This window comes from Hyla sarda, unplaced genomic scaffold (assembly GCF_029499605.1).
Source record: "Hyla sarda isolate aHylSar1 unplaced genomic scaffold, aHylSar1.hap1 scaffold_452, whole genome shotgun sequence".
NCBI classification, from domain to species: domain Eukaryota; kingdom Metazoa; phylum Chordata; class Amphibia; order Anura; family Hylidae; genus Hyla; species Hyla sarda.
Window position 1 is genome coordinate 19,403 of NW_026610465.1, and position 25,645 is coordinate 45,047.

Genomic DNA, 25,645 nt, shown 5'->3' on the forward strand with positions numbered 1-25,645 from the left:
TTCCTGATATGGACAGAGGTGTCAGCAGAGAGCAGTGTGGTCAGACTGGAAAGAACTACACAACTTCCTGTGGAGCATACAGCAGCTGATAAGTACTGGAAGGATTAAGATTTTTACATAGAAGTAATTTACAAATCTGCTTAACTTTCTGGCACCTGTTGATTTGAGAAAAATGGTTTTCCACCGGAGTACTCCTTTAAGAAGGATTAAGCTCTGGGATCGGTTCATCTCCGGCGCAGAGCTCAGGAATGGCAGCTGGTAGGAGTCGTCTTCACGCAACGTGAGGTGAAGGTTTCTGGGAGGTGCCTGGTATTAAAGGGGTACTCCAGTTCTCCAGTGTTCTGAACATTTTGTTGAGTTGGAGGCTGTGATCGTGAGGTCATGGCCACGCCCCCTCGTGACGTCACACCCCCTCCATTCATGTCTATGGGACGGGGCGTGTCGGAAGACACGCCCACTCCCATAGACATGAATGGAGGGGGTGTAGACGTAACGTCAGGACGGGGCGTGGACCCCTGCGATCAGACATCTTATCCCCTATCCTTTGGATAGGAGATAAGATGTCTAGCAGCGGAGTGCCCCTTTAAGGTGAACAAAACCTTGACCTATTGGGTCAATGGCCAGGAAACTGCCCCGATCTCAACCCCATTGAGAACCTCAAAAAGAAAAGCAGAAGGACAAACAAGATCCACAGAAACTGTGATAAACTCTGCACAGTGATGAGGTAAGAACGGGAGGTCAGAGGTCAGGACTTGGCCCAGAAGCTGATATCCACCATGACAGAGGGAACTACAGAAGACTTGGAGAAGAAGAAAGGTCAACACTGGAGATATTGGGTAATTTATTGACAAATACATCACGTTCATGTAAAGTGTAAAATAAAATGTTTCTAATTGTCTTTCAAAAAACGAAGAAACATCCGACCAAAAGATCTAAAAACACTGAAGAAGAGGAAATCGGGAACCAAAACTCGTTGGGCTCAAGACTTTTGGCCAGGACTGTGCATTGTCTGACGGTGGCTCATCCCTCATTTAGCGTCTATTTAAAGGATCAGCTGATCACTCGGAGGTTCAGGAGTCAATGTTCATAGGGACATCCATTCACCCGATCATGGACCCATGTGGGGTGGCCCTAACCCCCGATCACCGGGAGGTTCCAGAACGAACCAAATCACAACGTCTGACTTGTCCCTAGGATATCACAGTTAATCAGAAAATCACCAGTTAGGCAAGAACAACTGAAAACTTAGCCTTTAAAGGGGTACTCCAAATAATAGGGGATAATATGTCTGATCCCGCTGCTGGAGCCGCCCGGAGCACCTGGTGTTCTAAACAAATGCGTCAAAAACCCCCTCCCATAGACATGAATGGAGGGGGTGTGGCATGATTCAATGAGGGGCGTGGCCGTAACATCACGATCACGGCCTTCGACTCCGAGGCCCCTTTAATCATCCAAAACTTTATAGGGGGAATTTTTCCATTAGCGGTTGGGCAGTTTTCTTGTCTATTTTAGAACAGAGTCTTTTTACATTAAGGCACAAATTTTTGCATAATGTGTGACATTTCAGCGCAAGTCTACGCCCCTTCGCTGGCTTAGAAAAACGAGCTATCAACAATATGGAGTCGGGTAAGGTGTGTGGACTTACACCTAATTTATCACAGAGGGTTCCCCCATTTTGATAAATTTGGCACAAGAACACCAAAATAAAACAAATCCGCAACTTTAAAAAAAAGTGTAGAAAATCACTTCTCTCCGCGCCAATGTGATGAAATTCGCTATATGTTTGGTCGATTAACCCTTGGAGGATCCGTGATGTAAATGCACATCGCATTGCTCAAAGACTAAGGAGTAGTGCTCGCTTCATACACAGGTGTTTGGAGTGGACTTATCAGACCCCTGCAATGCAATCTCGGGGGTCCGATGAGTGCAAATGGCCATTCAAGGTGTCTTACCAGCCTTCAGTGTGCAGGATGGCCGATCTTATGCAGACTATACAAGAGCCAGACTATACAAGAAGATCGCCGATAGTACTGATCAATACTATGATATCATATAATACTAAACAGTACATAGCAATCTAATGATTGAGTCCCCTATGGGGTGTAAAATAAATATTAAAAAAACATTTCAAAAGAAATTATATAAGCAATAAAAATATAAATCACCCCCTTTTTCCATTAAAAACATAAATAAAAAAAATACATTAAATAAAATAAAAATGATCATATTTGGACTCTATGTGTGCAGAAATATTTAAACTATAGTGTTTTTTGTTTTTTATCCCTATGGCTGTTAGGAGGGAAAAAAAACTAAAAGCAAAAAAAAATTTATTTACTGTTTCCTCAAGGGGTTTATCCAAGAAAAGAAAAACAGGGTTAATTTCTTTAAAAAACGCTCCCCGACTGTCCCCAGGTTGGGTGTGGTATTACAACTTGGCTCCATTCACTTCAATGGAACTGATCTGCTGAACCAAACCCAACCTGGAGACAGACAGGGAGCGGTCTTTGAAAGAAATTATCTCTGTTTTTTGGATTCCTGGATAACCCCTTTAAAAGGTTAAAGGGGTATTCCAGGCAAAAAAAATTATATAAATCAACTGGCTTCAGAAAGTTAAACAGATTTGTAAATTACTTCTATTAAAAAATCTTAATCCTTTCAGTATTTATGAGCTTCTGAAGTTAAGGTTGTTCTTTTCTGTCTAAGTAATCTCTGATGACACCTGTCTCAGGAAACGCCCAGTTTAGAAGAGGTTTACTATGGGGATTTGCTTTTAAACTGGGCGGTTCCCGAGACACGTGTCATCAGAGAGGACTTAGACAGAAAAGAACAACCTTAACTTCAGAAGCTCATAAGTACTGAAAGGATTAAGATTTTTTAATAGAAGTAATTTACAAATCTGTAACTTTCTGGAGCCAGTTGGGGTGTATATATATATATATATATATATATATATATATATATATATATATATATATATATATATATATATAATATTATATATATATATATATATATATATATTATATATATTATAACAAAAAGTTTTTGCCTGGAATACCCCTTTAAGTTTATTGTATTTTATTATTTATTTTTTGTTGTTGTTGCCTAATTGGTGATTTTTTTTTTTTTTATTGACTGTGATTGATTCACTTAAAGGGTTACTGGTGTCAGAAAGTTAAACAGATTTGAAAATTACTTCTATAAAAAATGTTTTACCCTTCCAGTACTTTTTAGCAGCTGTATGCTACAGAGGAAATTCTTTTCTTTTTTTAATTTCTTTTTTGTCTTGTCTACAGTGCTCTCTGCTGACACCTGATGTCTGTATCAGGAACTGTCCAGAGCAGAAGAAAATCCCCATAGCAAACCTATGCTGCTCTGGGACAGTTCCTGACATGGACAGAGGGGTCAGCAGAGAGCACTGTGGACAAGACAAAAAAGAAATTCAAAAAGAACAGAATTTCCCCTGTAGCATACAGCTGCTAATAAGTACTGGAAGGGTAAAGATTATTTTTTTTTTTTTATAGAAGTAATTTACAAATCTGTTTAACTTTCTGGCACCAGTTGACTTATAAAGACCTAAAAAAAAATGTTTTCCACCGGAGTACCCCTTTAAAGATTACAGGGGCCCCATTGCTTCACCCTAGGACCTTATTGGGCTTCTGGCCAGGCCAAGGACAAAGTCAAACCGCAGAATCTAAAGCAGTGTTTCCCAAGCAGGGTGCCTCCAGCTGTTGCAAAACTACAGCTCCCAGCATGCGCGGACAGCCAACGGCTGTCCGCGCATGCTGGGAGTTGTAGTTCTGCAACAGCTGGAGGCACCCTGCTTGGGAAACACTGCTCTACACGCTTTAAGTTGGTCTTACACATTCGTTTGCTTGACCGCTATCTCCACCCCGGACCCCCCCCCCCCCCCCCCCATATGAGTCAACCGGTCGTGGTAAAATTGTTGACTTCAGACGTTGTTCTTCTAATGTGCGCAATTTAAGTTTATGCAGAATTACATCATTTGTTCCACCTGAAGAAGATGACGTTCACCTCCAGGTTCCCCGATGCAAAGATAAAGTCAAGGTAGCCATCTTGGTTGTCACTGGTCCTCGATGGTGTCCTCAGTGACCTATGGATTGGCCGCAGTGTAAGGCAATGTCATTCTGACCCCGTATATACCCCATCACCCCCCAAAAAAAATTTTACTTTACAGTTTTACCACCTGTTTTTGGAATAATAAACCTGAATTCTAATTTGTTATCTTTGGGGAGATGTTGTCTGCGTTCGTTTATTGTTCACGGTGTAAAAACTAAGAATCGACGAGAGTCCGAGGAGTCCAGAACGGTTCCTTGTCCTATGGAGGCCAAAGAAGTGAACAGAAGTCTGGGAAGGTCGCCGAACCTTCACCAATATATAAAAGATTACTGTTTCTATGTAACAAAATTATTTTTTTTTGTAATAAAGGAGTCCTCCGAGAAACTAAACCCATAGCCCATTCTTTGCCTTTCATCAACCTATTTAATTGTCTAAATATCATTTATTAGCTATATAGAGCAGTTTCCCCTCTTTGGTGACCTCATCCAGCCATCCACTCTGTCTCTGTCCAAATCCCTCTCTGAGAGCAGCCCCCCACCCTCCTGAGAGACACAGACCATGTGGTTTCTGCCCTGCACTCTTTCCAAATCCCTCTCTGAGAGCAGCCCCCACCCTCCTGAGACACACAGACCATGTGGTTTCTGCCCTGCACTCTGTCCAAATCCCTCTCTGAGAGCAGCCCCCACAATCCTGAGAGACAAAGACAATGTGGTTTCTGCCCTGCACTGAGGGACACGCTCTCTTTAGTGCTGAGAACTAGGAGGTGTGTGTGTGCAGCCTCAGCCAATCAGACACTGAACGCCTCTGTTGCTCAGAGAAGGAGGGTGGGGGCTGCTCTCAGAGAGTGAGCTGGCTGGCAGAGCAGGGCTGCAGTGATTGCAGGGAGATGTAGGGAAGAGTAGCAAAGAATATCAAGCAGCCAGAGAAGACAGCAGGGGCCACAGCAGCCACTTGCATGGGGCTTTGGAGCTTTTTACATGTTATATATATGATACTTCCTGGAGCACCCCTTTAATTTTTTTCTTCTATAAGTAAACAGAAAGAGAACCTTCTAGAGGGAATATCAAAGATGGTTCATTCACTTCTAACACCTTGGTGTTTGTGCTTGTAAAGGTAATGAATGCCGCTCCTGGCAAGAGATCCCTAATATCAGGGTAAGGAGTATATGGGCCATCCAAGAGGTTATCTTCTTGCTCCTTAGATGGCCCCTATGCCTGAACAGAGCTTCATGCTACATGTGACAATCGTTAGCCCTCATCAACGGTGACCATCGTCTTCCACACTACACCCATCTCTTAACCCTTAGCTTTTCATCATGGGGTAACTGGTACTGACCCAATTGTGGGCCTTGGGATTACTCTTCGTGTATGGTTATTGCTTACATCACTCTACTACACCACAATATCCATTTTTGTACTTTACTACTTTCAAGTTATCCTGTCTTCTCTCCCCTGATGAACCCAATTTTCTAGGAGGAAACATGTCGGAACAGGTGTTATTGAAGACTGGAACTATTCTATAGGGCCACACTGCAGTGGTAGTTTCTCTTGTCTTATATAATACTTTAATTACCAATAGTCATTGATGACTGCTAGTTGTGGCCATTTTTTTGCAGGGAATTTTACATATTTTTTCGAGGATTATCTAATTTTAAACCTTTGAATTGAATGTTTATTTTTTATTTAGTTTTATTAATCCTGTGATTATTAGTCTGCTAATGATAAAGGACCAAAAGTTTAGGCAGGAATAGTCCTCTTCTGCTTAGATAGGATCCCCTCTCATTAATTGAAAAAAAAGAGAATGCCGGGCACTCACCAGTGATGCATAGTGAAGATTTACTATGCTATAGTGGGGTACAAGGATGTGTTACGGCACAGTGAAGATTTACTATGCCATAGTGGGGTACAAGGACACGTTTCGGCACAGAGAAGATTTACTATGCCATAGTGGGGTACAAGGACGTGTTACGGCACAGTGAAGATTTACTATGCCATAGTGGGGTACAAGGACACGTTTCGGCACAGTGAAGATTTACTATGCCATAGTGGGGTACAAGGACGCGTTTTAACGTGGGAGCCTTCCTCAGCTGTATGACGTAGGCAGACAGCTGAGGAAGGCTCCCATGCCGAAACGTGTCCTTGTACTTAACTACGTGTCCTTGTACCACACTTCACTGTGCATTACTGGTGAGTGCCAGGTATCATCTTTTATCTAGCTGTGACTTTACCCTACCAGGTGCACCACCGCAGATTCCACGGAAGGGCAGTCATATCCCCACACTGAACACCTCTCATTGATTGTCTGACAGTATACAGATCTACATCTCACTGACCCCGCATAGCGGTATAAAAGTCAGAGCACCAGGTCTGTAATAGGACTTTGTGCAAACTCTCAAGGAGACCCCCAACCTCAATGTATAAAGAGAAGACCACCGGCAGAGATCACGGGAAGCACTTGGAGGACATCTTACAACCCGGTCATTAGTTTAGGTCTATTCTAGACTTTTCTGATTGTCCTGATGCCACTTGGGCCCCGTAGAACGTTCCGAGCCCCGGAGGCACAAAGCTTGTCTCCACTGACTGATGTTTCTTCTGATGTTTGCAGAGATCACAAGTCCTCTTGAAGCGCTCTCCGCACAACGTACACACGTATGGTCTAAATCCAAAGTGGACTCTCATGTGCACATTTAGGAGGGATTTAATAGGGAAACTCTTCCCGCAATAATCGCAGTGGAACGTTTTGCTGACTCTACCCCAATGAGTCTTCATGTGTACCACCAGAGAGGACTTGGTGTAAAACGTTCGCCCGCACGTGGAGCAGGTTAACAGTTTATGTTTCACAGGCGCCACCTGGGCAACCTGGACAATAGTTGTGGTAAAGACATGAGTTCTCATCTGAAGCAGTTTTTCCGCCATATGAACTCCTTGATGCGACACTAACTCCGCCATGGACACAAAACATTTCTTACATTCGGAACAAGAAAACTGTACGTTGAGGAGGACAGGGACTTGACTTTGCGTCTCTGGAGGATTCACACCTGGGAGGTTGGTCCCTTCCATAGCAGAGTTTGTTGGATTAGGTTGTGTGCTGCTGATTAGGTTCCCTCCACTATATAGGACCACTTCTTCCTGAACCAGAGGACATTGTACATGATCTTCAGATACACAAACAATGGGGGTTGTAATGGTTCCTCCATCTTGTTCCCCCATCAGATACTGTTGTGTAGGATCAGACGCAGCCATTCTTTGGTCTTTGTCGTCCCCTCCATTACACAAGACGGGTTCCTCCTTATACGACGATGATTGTTGTGTATGAACATCTGTGGGTCTATGAATGTTGGTGTCTGGGAGGATTCTGCCATTACACGAGACGGGTTCCTCCTTATAAGACGATGAATGTTGTGTATGAACATCTGTGGGTCTATGAATGTTGGTGTCTGGGAGGATTCTGCCATTACACGAGACGGGTTCCTCCTTATAAGACGATGATTGTTGTCTATGAACATCTGTGGGTCTATGAATGTTGGTGTCTGGGAGAATTCCGCCATTACACGAGACGGGTTCCTCCTTATAAGACGATGAATGTTGTGTATGAACATCTGTGGGTCTATGAATGTTGGTGTCTGGGAGGATTCCACCATTACACGAGACGGGTTCCTCCTTATAAGATGAGGATTGTTGTGTATGAGCATCTGTGGGTCTATGAATGTTGGTGTCTGGGAGGATTCCGCCATTACACGAGACGGGTTCCTCCTTAATAGAGGATATTGGATTTTCTTGAGCACATTGGGTGAGAGTTCTTCCATTATGCGAGGCGGGTTCTTCCTTAATTGGAGGAGGACATTGTTGTATATGATCTGTAGAATTATATATATTGGGGTTTGTTGAGTGCCCCTCATATTGTCCCGGTGGTGGGGGGTGTTCATTTATACCATCTATAGGTAAATCTAGAGAAAAGAACAGTAAAGACTTAATATATTACAACCTAAAGGTTTTCTATCATATTTTAAGGTAATTTGTATTGTACCTTGTGATGTGAGGGGCCGGGGGTCCTCCATAATGTCCAGGTACAGATCCTTGTGTCCTTCTACATACTCCCACTCCTCCATGGAGAAATAGACCGCCACATCCTGACACCTTATAGGAACCTGACACACAATGATACCGTCATCACCAGACCCCTCCATTACTGTATAATGTCCAGCAGTGTCACCTCTCTAATCATCACTAGACCCCTCCATTACTGTATAACGTCCAGCAGTGTCACCTCTCTAATCATCACCAGACCCCTCCATTACTGTATAATGTCCCAGCAGTGTCACCTCTCCAGTCATCACCAGACCCCTCCATTACTGTATAATGTCCCAGCAGTGTCACCTCTCTAATCATCACCAGACCCCTCCATTACTGTATAATGTCCCCGCAGTGTCACCTCTCCAGTCATCACCAGACCCCTCCATTACTGTATAATGTCCCAGCAGTGTCACCTCTCTAATCATCACCAGACTCCTCCATTACTATATAATGTCCCAGCAGTGTCACCTCTCCAGTCATCACCAGACCCCTCCATTACTATATAATGTCCCAGCAGTGTCACCTCTCCAGTCATCACCAGACCCCTCCATTACTATATAATGTCCCAGCAGTGTCACCTCTCCAGTCATCACCAGACCCCTCCATTACTGTATAATGTCCCAGCAGTGTCACCTCTCCAGTCATCACCAGACCCCTCCATTACTGTATAATGTCCCAGCAGTGTCACCTCTCCAGTCATCACCAGACCCCTCCATTACTGTATAATGTCCCAGCAGGGTCACCTCTCTAATCATCACCAGACCCCTCCATTACTGTATAATGTCCCAGCAGTGTCACCTCTCCAGTCATCACCAGACCCCTCCATTACTGCATGATGTCCCAGCAGTGTCACCTCTCCAGTCATCACCATACCCCTCCATTACTGTATAATGTCCCAGCAGTGTCACCTCTCCAGTCATCAGACCCCTCCATTACTGTATAATGTCCCAGCAGTGTCACCTCTCCAGTCATCACCAGACCCCTCCATTACTGTATAATGTCCAGCAGTGTCACCTCTCTAATCATCACCAGAACCCTCCATTACTGTATAATGTCCCAGCAGTGTCACCTCTCTATTCATCACCAGACCCCTCCTTTACTGTATAATGTCCCCGCAGTGTCACCTCTCTAATCATCACCAGACCCCTCCATTACTGTATAATGTCCCAGCAGTGTCACCTCTCTAATCATCACCAGACCCCTCCATTACTGTATAATGTCCCAGCAGTGTCACCTCTCCAGTCATCACCAGACCCCTCCATTACTGTATAATGTCCCAGCAGTGTCACCTCTCTAATCATCACCAGACCCCTCCATTACTATATAATGTGCCAGCAGTGTCACCTCTAATCATCCCCAGACCCCTCCATTACTGTATAATGTCCCAGCAGTGTCACCTCTCCAGTCATCACCAGACCCCTCCATTACTGTATAATGTCGCAGCAGTGTCACCTCTCCAGTCATCACCAGACCCCTCCAGTACTGCATGATGTCCCAGCAGTGTCACCTCTCCAGTCATCACCATACCCCTCCATTACTGTATAATGTCCCAGCAGTGTCACCTCTCCAGTCATCACCAGACCCCTCCATTACTGTACAATGTCCCAGCAGTGTCACCTCTCCAGTCATCACCAGACCCCTCCATTACTGTATAATGTCCAGCAGTGTCACCTCTCTAATCATCAGACCCCTCCATTACTGTATAATGTCCCAGCAATGTCACCTCTCCAGTCATCACCAGACCCCTCCATTACTGTATAATGTCCAGCAGGGTCACCTCTCCAGTCAGCAGCTCCATCATCCTGCGGGTCAGCTCCAGGATCTTCTTATTATGTATTACAGACCAGTGTGGTGTTATATGAACATCTGTCTGTAGAATGTTTTTTGTTTCTTTTCCTCGTGGTTTCTTCACAACGAAATATTCCTACAAAATGAGAGACAGAGGGTGACATCTCCTTCTCAGGGCCCATAGGCAAATGCCTGAGGCGGCAGGATATAAGGGGCGGCCGTTTTCTTGACTTTAGTTTAACAAAGTTTTTCAAAACGGTTGAAGGGGTACTCCACTGTGTGCGCTGCAGGGGTCGGCCATGCCTCCTCCCATAGACTTGCACTGAGGAGGCGTGGCCTGATATTATGGTCATGGACCTAACCCTACCTAACCCAGTCCTCGTGGTGCAATCCGGGGTGTGGTCAGCGTTTCATAGCGAATTTAGTAAGGGTGTGTGTGTGTGTGTGGGGGGGGGGGGTACGAAGGTGGCATGTTCCACATTACCCAGAATCCCTCACCTCTCCGGTCAGCAGGAGGATGATCTCCAGGGTGAGGCGCAGGATCTGCTCGGTTTGGTCGCTCTGGTTTTCTCCCATGTTCAATGATACAGAAGAGGAACGGAGAGCGCGGACATGGAATCTGTAGAGAGAAGAATGACGGTATATGGGATTATTGTGGGCAACCGGGACAAAACCCCTAGGGACCCCTGGACATCACACACAGCCGTATATAGGGTTGGTGTACACCGGTGGTCTCTAAACTGCGGACCTCCAGATGGTGCAAAACTACAACTGCTGCCTTCAAAAAGGTATGAAACCCCCTGAGGAAGTTGCAAGATATGGAGAAACCCATTGGGTTCTAAATTACCAATGCTTTCTCCACTGTGCATCTGATGTATTTTGTAGGCCCCATTAATGGGAGTATATAGCACTAGCCTTGGTGTCCGTACAGCCTTGTGTGGCCCCGCAGGCTTCATTTACATGGTTGGTGCACACCAGGTTTCTCCAAATTGTAAACAAAACTATAAGGGTCTATTCACCGGCGGATTTCCTCCTGAAATGAAGGCCCATACACTTCTGTGGGTTTCCGCATTCCCGTTGACACTTTGGAATTTCCGTTTGCGGACTTCCGCTAGTGGAATTCCGTCAACGGGGGTGCGGCAATCGATAGAAGTGTAGGGGCCTTCATTTCAGGAGGAAATCCGCCCCTGTGAATAGAACGTTATAGACCCTGGTTCAGAGACCTCTGGTGTGCACGCTGCTGCCCCCAAATGGTAAGTAACATGTCTAGCTGACTATACACCTGAGGAAGCTGTAGAATATGGAGAAACCTGTGAGGTTCTAGTTAACCAATGTCTTCTTCATTGTATGTCTGGTGTCATTCAGTCCCTGGTGTCCTTTTTGGTCGCATCCTATTATAGTTGCACATTTATTTACATTCCTCTTTAGAGGTTTACTGTTTTGTCACTGGTGGGGTTAATTACCGACCCCGCCAAAATGGCCGCCCCCGTGTCATGTATATTGGGATGGCTCTATTGCCGATGCCACAAAGAAGGATGGGGCTAGTTGGAAATTGACATGCCCCATACATTATGGCGACAGTATATATGCTACTGACAGAAGTGTCTGGCAGCGGGATATGTATCCGAAGTGTCTGGCAGCGGGATATGTATCCGAAGTGTCTGGCAGCGGGATATGTATCCGAAGTGTCTGGCAGCGGGATATGTATCCGAAGTGTCTGGCAGCGGGATATGTATCCGAAGTGTCTGGCAGCGGGATATGTATCCGAAGTGTCTGGCAGCGGGATATGTATCCGAAGTGTCTGGCAGCGGGATATGTATCCGAAGTGTCTGGCAGCGGGATATGTATCCGAAGTGTCTGGCAGCGGGATATGTATCCGAAGTGTCTGGCAGCGGGATATGTATCCGTAGTGTCTGGCAGCGGGATATGTATCCGTAGTGTCTGGCAGCGGGATATGTATCCGTAGTGTCTGGCAGCGGGATATGTATCCGAAGTGTCTGGCAGCGGGATATGTATCCGAAGTGTCTGGCAGCGGGATATGTATCCGAAGTGTCTGGCAGCGGGATATGTATCCGAAGTGTCTGGCAGCGGGATATGTATCCGAAGTGTCTGGCAGTGGGATATGTATCCGAAGTGTCTGGCAGCGGGATATGTATCCGAAGTGTCTGGCAGCGGGATATGTATCCGAAGTGTCTGGCAGCGGGATATGTATCCGAAGTGTCTGGCAGCGGGATATGTATCCGAAGTGTCTGGCAGCGGGATATGTATCCGAAGTGTCTGGCAGCGGGATATGTATCCGAAGTGTCTGGCAGCGGGATATGCATCCGAAGTGTCTGGCAGCGGGATATGCATCCGAAGTGTCTGGCAGCGGGATATGCATCCGAAGTGTCTGGCAGCGGGATATGCATCCGAAGTGTCTGGCAGCGGGATATGTATCCGAAGTGTCTGGCAGCAGTGTATTCCAGAAAGTGTGCATGTGTAGAGGGAGGTCAGGAAGAACAGATGGTGATTAAAGGGGAACTCCACCCCAGACATCTTACTCCCTGTCCAAAAGATCCCGACACACCCCTGCGATCCCTGTGCAGCACCCGACATTCACCCGAACGCTGGGTGCTGTCAGCAGGGGTCATGACGCCACACCCACTCAATGCAAGTCTATGGGAGGGGGCGTGGCTTAAGACTGGGGCAGCGGAGTACCCCTTTAAATGTTTCACTTGACCCAAACAATACAGCGGTTTTCCTAGATGCAGATAATAAAGTGTCCTGACTAAATCACCCCACACTGAGAGGGGGCCCCCTACAGGAACCTCTCCCTCCCAGCAGGCCCCTCCCTCCTCCCCGGTTCACCATTGGGTGTTTTAATAATCCTCGGAGGCGTAACCTTGAGAATGAATTAATTAGGCAATAAAACACTTTTGCTATCGGGGAGGATATAACAATAACTGAAGAAAAACAAAATGCACCAAAAGCCAATATCACCAAAGAGATGACGTCACAAAAACCATAATGAACTAAGGAAACATGAAAAACACCATAAACTGAATAGTCACAACGGTGCACTCAAAGGCTACGGTCATAAACAGAAAGAATACTCAAAAGTCCCGACATGTTTCAGCGGAGTAGGTCTCCTCAGGGGACCAGAGGGGAATGGTGTGACAGATCCTCAGATGGGGGTGCATAGATGATGCCGTCCAGTCTCACCAAGGATCGATAAATAATAACTGGGGTAACATTATAATATTATACACATCTGCCCGGCTCCTGCCGACCGTCTTTGGACTGAGATTCTGCAGCAGCTGAGGTATTTTATGGGAAACCATGTGACCCGCTGTGTGACCCCCTGTTGTAAATTCTGGCACCGCTGTTAATTGTTTCCCAATAAGGGACTCGTTATCATATAATACTCAGATATAATATAGTCAGATTCCTAATACTATGGGTAGATAATACACCGTGTACCATTATAATGTTATATAATAGATGTATAATACACTGTGTACCATTATAATATTATATAATAGATGTATAATACACCGTGTACCATTATAATGTTATTATATAATAGATGTATAATACACCGTGTACCATTATAATGTTATTATATAATAGATGTATAATACACCGTGTACCATTATAATGTTATATAATAGATGTATAATACACCGTGTACCATTATATTATATAATAGATGTATAATACACCGTGTACCATTATAATATTATATAATAGATGTATAATACACCGTGTACCATTATAATGTTATTATATAATAGATGTATAATACACCGTGTACCATTATAATATTATATAATAGATGTATAATACACCGTGTACCATTATAATATTATATAATAGATGTATAATACACCGTGTACCATTATAATGTTATTATATAATAGATGTATAATACACCGTGTACCATTATAATGTTATTATATAATAGATGTATAATACACCGTGTACCATTATAATATTATATAATAGATGTATAATACACCGCGTACCATTATAATGTTATTATATCATAGATGTATAATACACCGTGTACCATTGTAATGTTATTATATCATAGATGTATAATACACCGTGTACCATTATAATGTTATTATATAATAGATGTATAATACACCGTGTACCATTATAATATTATTATATAATAGATGTATAATACACCGTGTACCATTATAATGTTATATAATAGATGTATAATACACCGTGTACCATTATAATGTTATTATATAATAGATGTATAATACACCGTGTACCATTATAATATTATATAATAGATGTATAATACACCGTGTACCATTATAATGTTATTATATCATAGATGTATAATACACCGTGTACCATTATAATGTTATATAATAGATGTATAATACACCGTGTACCATTATAATGTTATTATATAATAGATGTATAATACACCGTGTACCATTATAATGTTATTATATAATAGATGTATAATATACCGTGTACCATTATAATGTTATTATATAATAGATGTATAATACACCGTGTACCATTATAATGTTATTATATAATAGATGTATAATATACCGTGTACCATTATAATGTTATTATATAATAGATGTATAATACACCGTGTACCATTATAATGTTATTATATAATAGATGTATAATACACCGTGTACCATTATAATGTTATTATATAATAGATGTATAATACACCGTGTACCATTATAATGTTATTATATAATAGATGTATAATACACCGTGTACCATTATATTGTTATTATATAATAGATGTATAATACACCGCGTACCATTATAATGTTATTATATAATAGATGTATAATACACCGTGTACCATTATAATGTTATTATATAATAGATGTATAATACACCGTGTACCATTATAATGTTATATAATAGATGTATAATACACCGTGTACCATTATAATATTATATAATAGATGTATAATACACCGTGTACCATTATAATGTTATTATATAATAGATGCATAATACACCGTGTACTATTATAATATTATATAATAGATGTATAATACACCGTGTACCATTATAATGTTATTATATAATAGATGTATAATACACCGTGTACCATTATAATGTTATTATATAATAGATGTATAATACACCGTGTACCATTATAATATTATATAATAGATGTATAATACACCGTGTACCATTATAATGTTATATAATAGATGTATAATACACCGTGTACCATTATAATATTATTATATAATAGATGTATAATACACCGTGTACCATTATAATGTTATATAATAGATGTATAATACACCGTGTACCATTATAATGTTATTATATAATAGATGTATAATACACCGTGTACCATTATAATATTATATAATAGATGTATAATAGACCGTGTACCATTATAATGTTATTATATCATAGATGTATAATACACCGTGTACCATTATAATGTTATATAATAGATGTATAATACACCGTGTACCATTATAATGTTATTATATAATAGATGTATAATACACCGTGTACCATTATAATGTTATTATATAATAGATGTATAATATACCGTGTACCATTATAATGTTATTATATAATAGATGTATAATACACCGTGTACCATTATAATGTTATTATATAATAGATGTATAATATACCGTGTACCATTATAATGTTATTATATAATAGATGTATAATACACCGTGTACCATTATAATGTTATTATATAATAGATGTATAATACACCGTGTACCATTATAATGTTATTATATAATAGATGTATAATACACCGTGTACCATTATAATGTTATTATATAATAGATGTATAATACACCGTGTACCATTATATTGTTATTATATAATAGATGTATAATACACCGCGTACCATTATAATGTTATTATATAATAGATGTATAATACACCGTGTACCATTATAATGTTATTATATAATAGATGTATAATACACCGTGTACCATTATAATGTTATATAATAGATGTATAATACACCGTGTACCATTATAATATTATATAATAGATGTATAATACACCGTGTACCATTATAATGTTATTATATAATAGATGCATAATACACCGTGTACTATTATAATATTATATAATAGATGTATAATACACCGTGTACCATTATAATGTTATTATATAATAGATGTATAATACACCGTGTACCATTATAATGTTATTATATAATAGATGTATAATACACCGTGTACCATTATAATATTATATAATAGATGTATAATACACCGTGTACCATTATAATGTTATATAATAGATGTATAATACACCGTGTACCATTATAATGTTATATAATAGACGTATAATACACCGTGTACCATTATAATGTTATTATATAATAGACGTATAATACACCGTGTACCATTATAATATTATATAATAGATGTATAATACACCGTGTACCATTATAATGTTATTATATAATAGATGTATAATACACCGTGTACCATTATAATATTATATAATAGATGTATAATACACCGTGTACCATTATAATGTTATTATATAATAGATGTATAATACACCGTGTACCATTATAATGTTATTATATAGATGTATAATACACCGTGTACCATTATAATGTTATTATATAGATGTATAATACACCGTGTACCATTATAATGTTATTATATCATAGATGTATAATACACCGTGTACCATTATAATGTTATTATATCATAGATGTATAATACACCGTGTACCATTATAATGTTATATAATAGATGTATAATACACCGTGTACCATTATAATATTATTATATAATAGATGTATAATACACCGTGTACCATTATAATGTTATATAATAGATGTATAATACACCGTGTACCATTATAATATTATATAATAGATGTATAATACACCGTGTACCATTATAATGTTATTATATAATAGATGCATAATACACCGTGTACTATTATAATATTATATAATAGATGTATAATACACCGTGTACCATTATAATGTTATTATATAATAGATGTATAATACACCGTGTACCATTATAATATTATATAATAGATGTATAATACACCGTGTACCATTATAATGTTATATAATAGATGTATAATACACCGTGTACCATTATAATGTTATATAATAGACGTATAATACACCGTGTACCATTATAATGTTATTATATAATAGACGTATAATACACCGTGTACCATTATAATATTATATAATAGATGTATAATACACCGTGTACCATTATAATGTTATTATATAATAGATGTATAATACACCGTGTACCATTATAATGTTATTATATAATAGATGTATAATACACCGTGTACCATTATAATATTATATAATAGATGTATAATACACCGTGTACCATTATAATGTTATTATATAATAGATGTATAATACACCGTGTACCATTATAATGTTATTATATAGATGTATAATACACCGTGTACCATTATAATGTTATTATATAGATGTATAATACACCGTGTACCATTATAATGTTATTATATCATAGATGTATAATACACCGTGTACCATTATAATGTTATTATATCATAGATGTATAATACACCGTGTACCATTATAATGTTATTATATAATAGATGTATAATACACCGTGTACCATTATAATGTTATATAATAGATGTATAATACACCGTGTACCATTATAATATTATTATATAATAGATGTATAATACACCGTGTACCATTATGTTATATAATAGATGTATAATACACCGTGTACCATTATAGTGTTATTATATAATAGATGTATAATACACCGTGTACCATTATATTGTTATATAACAGATGTATAATACACCGTGTACCATTATAATATTATATAACAGATGTATAATACACCGTGTACCATTATAATATTATAAAATAGATGTATAATACACCGTGTACCATTATAATATTATATAACAGATGTATAATACACCGTGTACCATTATAATATTATATAACAGATGTATAATACACCGTGTACCATTATAATGTTATATAATAGATGTATAATACACCGTGTACCATTATAATATTATATAATAGATGTATAATACACCGTGTACCATTATAATGTTATATAATAGATGTATAATACACCGTGTACCAATATAATATTATTATATAATAGATGTATAATACACCGTGTACCATTATAATGTTATTATATCATAGATGTATAATACACCGTGTACCATTATAATGTTATTATATAATAGATGTATAATACACCGTGTACCATTATAATGTTATTATATAATAGATGTATAATACACCGTGTACCATTATAATGTTATTATATCATAGATGTATAATACACCGTGTACCATTATAATATTATATAATAGATGTATAATACACCGTGTACCATTATAATGTTATTATATCATAGATGTATAATACACCGTGTACCATTATAATGTTATTATATAATAGATGTATAATACACCGTGTACCATTATAATATTATATAATAGATGTATAATACACCGTGTACCATTATAATGTTATTATAGAATAGATGTATAATACACCGTGTACCATTATAATGTTATTATATAATAGATGTATAATACACCGTGTACCATTATAATATTATATAATAGATGTATAATACACCGTGTACCATTATAATGTTATTATATAATAGATGTATAATACACCGTGTACCATTATAATGTTATTATATAGATGTATAATACACCGTGTACCATTATAATGTTATTATATAGATGTATAATACACCGTGTACCATTATAATGTTATTATATCATAGATGTATAATACACCGTGTACCATTATAATGTTATTATATCATAGATGTATAATACACCGTGTACCATTATAATGTTATTATATAATAGATGTATAATACACCGTGTACCATTATAATGTTATTATATCATAGATGTATAATACACCGTGTACCATTATAATGTTATATAATAGATGTATAATACACCGTGTACCATTATAATATTATATAATAGATGTATAATACACCGTGTACCATTATAATGTTATTATATAATAGATGCATAATACACCGTGTACTATTATAATATTATATAATAGATGTATAATACACCGTGTACCATTATAATGTTATTATATAATAGATGTATAATACACCGTGTACCATTATAATATTATATAATAGATGTATAATACACCGTGTACCATTATAATGTTATATAATAGATGTATAATACACCGTGTACCATTATAATGTTATATAATAGACGTATAATACACCGTGTACCATTATAATGTTATTATATAATAGACGTATAATACACCGTGTACCATTATAATATTATATAATAGATGTATAATACACCGTGTACCATTATAATGTTATTATATAATAGATGTATAATACACCGTGTACCATTATAATGTTATTATATAATAGATGTATAATACACCGTGTACCATTATAATATTATATAATAGATGTATAATACACCGTGTACCATTATAATGTTATTATATAATAGATGTATAATACACCGTGTACCATTATAATGTTATTATATAGATGTATAATACACCGTGTACCATTATAATGTTATTATATAGATGTATAATACACCGTGTACCATTATAATGTTATTATATCATAGATGTATAATACACCGTGTACCATTATAATGTTATTATATCATAGATGTATAATACACCGTGTACCATTATAATGTTATATAATAGATGTATAATACACCGTGTACCATTATAATATTATTATATAATAGATGTATAATACACCGTGTACCATTATGTTATATAATAGATGTATAATACACCGTGTACCATTATAGTGTTATTATATAATAGATGTATAATACACCGTGTACCATTATATTGTTATATAACAGATGTATAATACACCGTGTACCATTATAATATTATATAACAGATGTATAATACACCGTGTACCATTATAATATTATATAATAGATGTATAATACACCGTGTACCATTATAATATTATATAACAGATGTATAATACACCGTGTACCATTATAATATTATATAACAGATGTATAATACACCGTGTACCATTATAATGTTTATATAATAGATGTATAATACACCGTGTACCATTATAATATTATATAATAGATGTATAATACACCGTGTACCATTATAATGTTATATAATAGATGTATAATACACCGTGTACCAATATAATATTATTATATAATAGATGTATAATACACCGTGTACCATTATAATGTTATTATATCATAGATGTATAATACACCGTGTACCATTATAATGTTATTATATAATAGATGTATAATACACCGTGTACCATTATAATGTTATTATATAATAGATGTATAATACACCGTGTACCACTTATAATGTTATTATATCATAGATGTATAATACACCGTGTACCATTATAATGTTATTATATAATAGATGTATAATACACCGTGTACCATTATAATATTATATAATAGATGTATAATACACCGTGTACCATTATAATGTTATTATAGAATAGATGTATAATACACCGTGTACCATTATAATGTTATTATATAATAGATGTATAATACACCGTGTACCATTATAATATTATTATATAATAGATGTATAATATACCGTGTACCATTATAATATTATATAATAGATGTATAATACACCGTGTACCATTATAATGTTATTAAATAATAGATGTATAATACACCGTGTACCATTATAATGTTATTATATAATAGATGTATAATACACCGTGTACCATTATAATGTTATTATATAATAGATGTATAATACACCGTGTACCATTATAATGTTATTATATCATAGATGTATAATACACCGTGTACCATTATAATGTTATTATATAATAGATGTATAATACACCGTGTACCATTATAATGTTATTATATCATAGATGTATAATACACCGTGTACCATTATAATGTTATTATATAATAGATGTATAATACACCGTGTACCATTATAATGTTATTATATAATAGATGTATAATACACCGTGTACCATTATAATGTTATTATATAATAGATGTATAATACACCGTGTACCATTATAATGTTATTATATAATAGATGTATAATACACCGTGTACCATTATAATGTTATTATATAATAGATGTATAATACACCGTGTACCATTATAATGTTGTTATATAATAGATGTATAATACACCTGTGTACCATTATAATGTTATTATATAATAGATGTATAATACACCGTGTACCATTATAATGTTATTATATAATAGATGTATAATACACCGTGTACCATTATAATGTTATTATATAATAGATGTATAATACACCGTGTACCATTATAATGTTGTTATATAATAGATGTATAATACACTGTGTACCATTATAATGTTATTATATAATAGATGTATAATACACCGTGTACCATTATAATATTATATAATAGATGTATAATACAACGTGTACCATTATAATGTTATTATATAATAGATGTATAATACACCGTGTACCATTATATTGTTATATAATAGATGTATTAATACACCGTGTACCATTATAATGTTATATAATAGATGTATAATACACCGTGTACCATTATAATATTATATAAAAGATGTATAATACACCGTGTACCATTATAATGTTGTTATATAATAGATGTATAATACACCGTGTACCATTATAATGTTATATAACAGATGTATAATACACCGTGTACCATTATAATGTTATTATATAATAAAAGTTATTAATGTATAATCACCGTGTACCATTATAATGTTTATATAATAGATGTATAATACACCGTGTACCATTATAATGTTATATAATAGATGTATAATACACCGTGTACCATTATAATATTATATAATAGATGTATAATACACCGTGTACCATTATAATGTTATTATATCATAGATGTATAATACACCGTGTACCATTATAATGTTATTATATAATAGATGTATAATACACCGTGTACCATTATAATATTATATAATAGATGTATAATACACCGTGTACCATTATAATATTATATAATAGATGTATAATACACCGTGTACCATTATAATGTTATTATATAATAGATGTATAATACACCGTGTACCATTATAATGTTATTATATCATAGATGTATAATACACCGTGTACCATTATAATGTTATTATATCATAGATGTATAATACACCGTGTACCATTATAATGTTATTATATCATAGATGTATAATACACCGTGTACCATATAATGTTATTATATAATAGATGTATAATACACCGTGTACCATTTTAATGTTATTATATAATAGATGTATAATACACCGTGTACCATTATAATGTTATATAATAGATGTATAATACACCGTGTACCATTATAATGTTATTATATAATAGATGTATAATACACCGTGTACCATTATAATGTTATATAATAGATGTATAATACACCGTGTACCATTATAATATTATATAATAGATGTATAATACACCGTGTACCATTATAATATTATAATAGATGTATAATACACCGTGTACCATTATAATGTTATTATATAATAGATGTATAATACACCGTGTACCATTATAATATTATATAATAGATGTATAATACACCGTGTACCATTATAATGTTATTATATAATAGATGTATAATACACCGTGTACCATCATAATGTTATTATATAATAGATGTATAATACACCGTGTACCATTATAATGTTATTATATAATAGATGTATAATACACCGTGTACCATTATAATGTTATTATATAATAGATGTATAATACACCGTGTACCATTATAATATTATATAATAGATGTATAATACACCGTGTACCATTATAATATTATATAATAGATGTATAATACACCGTGTACCATTAGAATGTTATTATATCATAGATGTATAATACACCGTGTACCATTATAATGTTATATAATAGATGTATAATACACCGTGTACCATTATAATGTTATTATATAATAGATGTATAATACACCGTGTACCATTATAATGTTATTATATAATAGATGTATAATACACCGTGTACCATTATAATATTATATAATAGATGTATAATACACCGTGTACCATTATAATGTTATTATATAATAGATGTATAATACACCGTGTACCATTATAATGTTATTATATAATAGATGTATAATACACCGTGTACCATTATAATGTTATTATATAATAGATGTATAATACACCGTGTACCATTATAATATTATATAATAGATGTATAATACACCGTGTACCATTATAATGTTATTATATAATAGATGTATAATACACCGTGTACCATTATAATGTTATTATATAATAGATGTATAATACACCGTGTACCATTATAATGTTATTATATAATAGATGTATAATACACCGTGTACCATTATAATGTTATTATATAATAGATGTATAATACACCGTGTACCATTGTAATGTTATTATATCATAGATGTATAATACACCGTGTACCATTATAATGTTATTATATCATAGATGTATAATACACCGTGTACCATTGTAATGTTATTATATCATAGATGTATAATACACCGTGTACCATTATAATGTTATTATATAATAGATGTATAATACACTGTGTACCATTATAATGTTATTATATCATAGATGTATAATACACCGTGTACCATTATAATGTTATTATATCATAGATGTATAATACACCGTGTACCATTATAATGTTATTATATAATAGATGTATAATACACAGTGTACCATTATAATGTTATTATATAATAGATGTATAATACACCGTGTACCATTATAATGTTATTATATAATAGATGTATAATACACCGTGTACCATTATAATGTTATTATATAATAGATGTATAATACACCGTGTACCATTATAATGTTATTATATAATAGATGTATAATACACCGTGTACCATTATAATGTTATTATATAATAGATGTATAATACACCGTGTACCATTGTAATGTTATTATATCATAGATGTATAATACACCGTGTACCATTGTATTGTTATTATATCATAGATGTATAATACACCGTGTACCATTATAATGTTATTATATAATAGATGTATAATACACCGTGTACCATTATAATGTTATTATATAATAGATGTATAATACACCGTGTACCATTATAATGTTATTATATCATAGATGTATAATACACCGTGTACCATTATAATGTTATTATATCATAGATGTATAATACACCGTGTACCATTATAATGTTATTATATAATAGATGTATAATACACAGTGTACCATTATAATGTTATTATATAATAGATGTATAATACACCGTGTACCATTATAATGTTATTATATAATAGATGTATAATACACCGTGTACCATTATAATGTTATTATATAATAGATGTATAATACACCGTGTACCATTATAATGTTATTATATAATAGATGTATAATACACCGTGTACCATTATAATATTATATAATAGATGTATAATACACCGTGTACCATTATAATGTTATTATATCATAGATGTATAATACACCGTGTACCATTATAATGTTATTATATAATAGATGTATAATACACCGTGTACCATTATAATGTTATTATATAATAGATGTATAATACACCGTGTACCATTATAATGTTATTATATAATAGATGTATAATACACCGTGTACCATTATAATGTTATTATATAATAGATGTATAATACACCGTGTACCATTATAATGTTATTATATAATAGATGTATAATACACCGTGTACCATTATAATGTTATTATATAATAGATGTATAATACACCGTGTACCATTATAATGTTATTATATAATAGATGTATAATACACCGTGTACCATTATAATGTTATTATATAAGAGATGTATAATACACCGTGTACCATTATATTATATAATAGATGTATAATACACCGTGTAACATTATATTATATAATAGATGTATAATACACCGTGTACCATTATAATGTTATTATATAATAGATGTATAATACACCGTGTACCATTATAATGTTATTATATAATAGATGTATAATACACCGTGTACCATTATAATGTTATTATATAATAGATGTATAATACACCATGTACCATTATAATGTTATTATATCATAGATGTATAATACACTGTGTACCATTATAATGTTATATAATAGATGTATAATACACCGTGTACCATTATAATATTATATAATAGATGTATAATACACCGTGTACCATTATAATATTATATAATAGATGTATAATACACCGTGTACCATTATAATGTTATATAATAGATGTATAATACACCGCGTACCATTATATTGTTATTATATAATAGATGTATAATACACCGTGTACCATTATAATGTTATTATATAATAGATGTATAATACACCGTGTACCATTATAATGATTTTACCTTTTAGGAAGCAGCAGCCTCTGCACCAGGATATCACGCAGGAAACCAGGAGTGTGCAGAGAATTGTGGGAGATGAAGTCTGGCAATGCTGTCACATGACCTCAGAAATCACATGGGGGGAGGAGTTGTTGTTGGTAGATCTGCCTTTTAACCCCTTGTTTCCCATGTAGCAGGCACCCGAGCTGCAGAATCCATTTGACGTGGTCTGGACAGGGGGCGGGTAAAACTAATCGGTGGGGGTCCGACTGCAGAAGCCCCATAGAGCAGAGGTCTCCTAATGTTGTAAAACTACAACTCCCAGCATGCCCGGACA

General features: G+C 35.3%; 1 protein-coding gene across 1 annotated transcript; it reads right to left on the reverse strand.

Annotated features, from left to right (window-relative positions):
• Positions 1-3,488: 3,488 nt before the first annotated feature.
• LOC130335581 (gastrula zinc finger protein XlCGF66.1-like) lies at positions 3,489-25,403 on the reverse strand. The gene is made up of 5 exons (XM_056553899.1): positions 25,333-25,403; positions 10,440-10,560; positions 9,931-10,077; positions 8,107-8,227; positions 3,489-8,026 (listed from the first exon to the last, which is right to left on the reverse strand). The coding sequence occupies exons 2-5, from the start codon at positions 10,515-10,517 to the stop codon at positions 6,561-6,563; spliced, it is 1,812 nt and encodes a 603-aa protein (XP_056409874.1). The 5' UTR covers positions 10,518-10,560; positions 25,333-25,403; the 3' UTR covers positions 3,489-6,560.
• Positions 25,404-25,645: the final 242 nt, after the last annotated feature.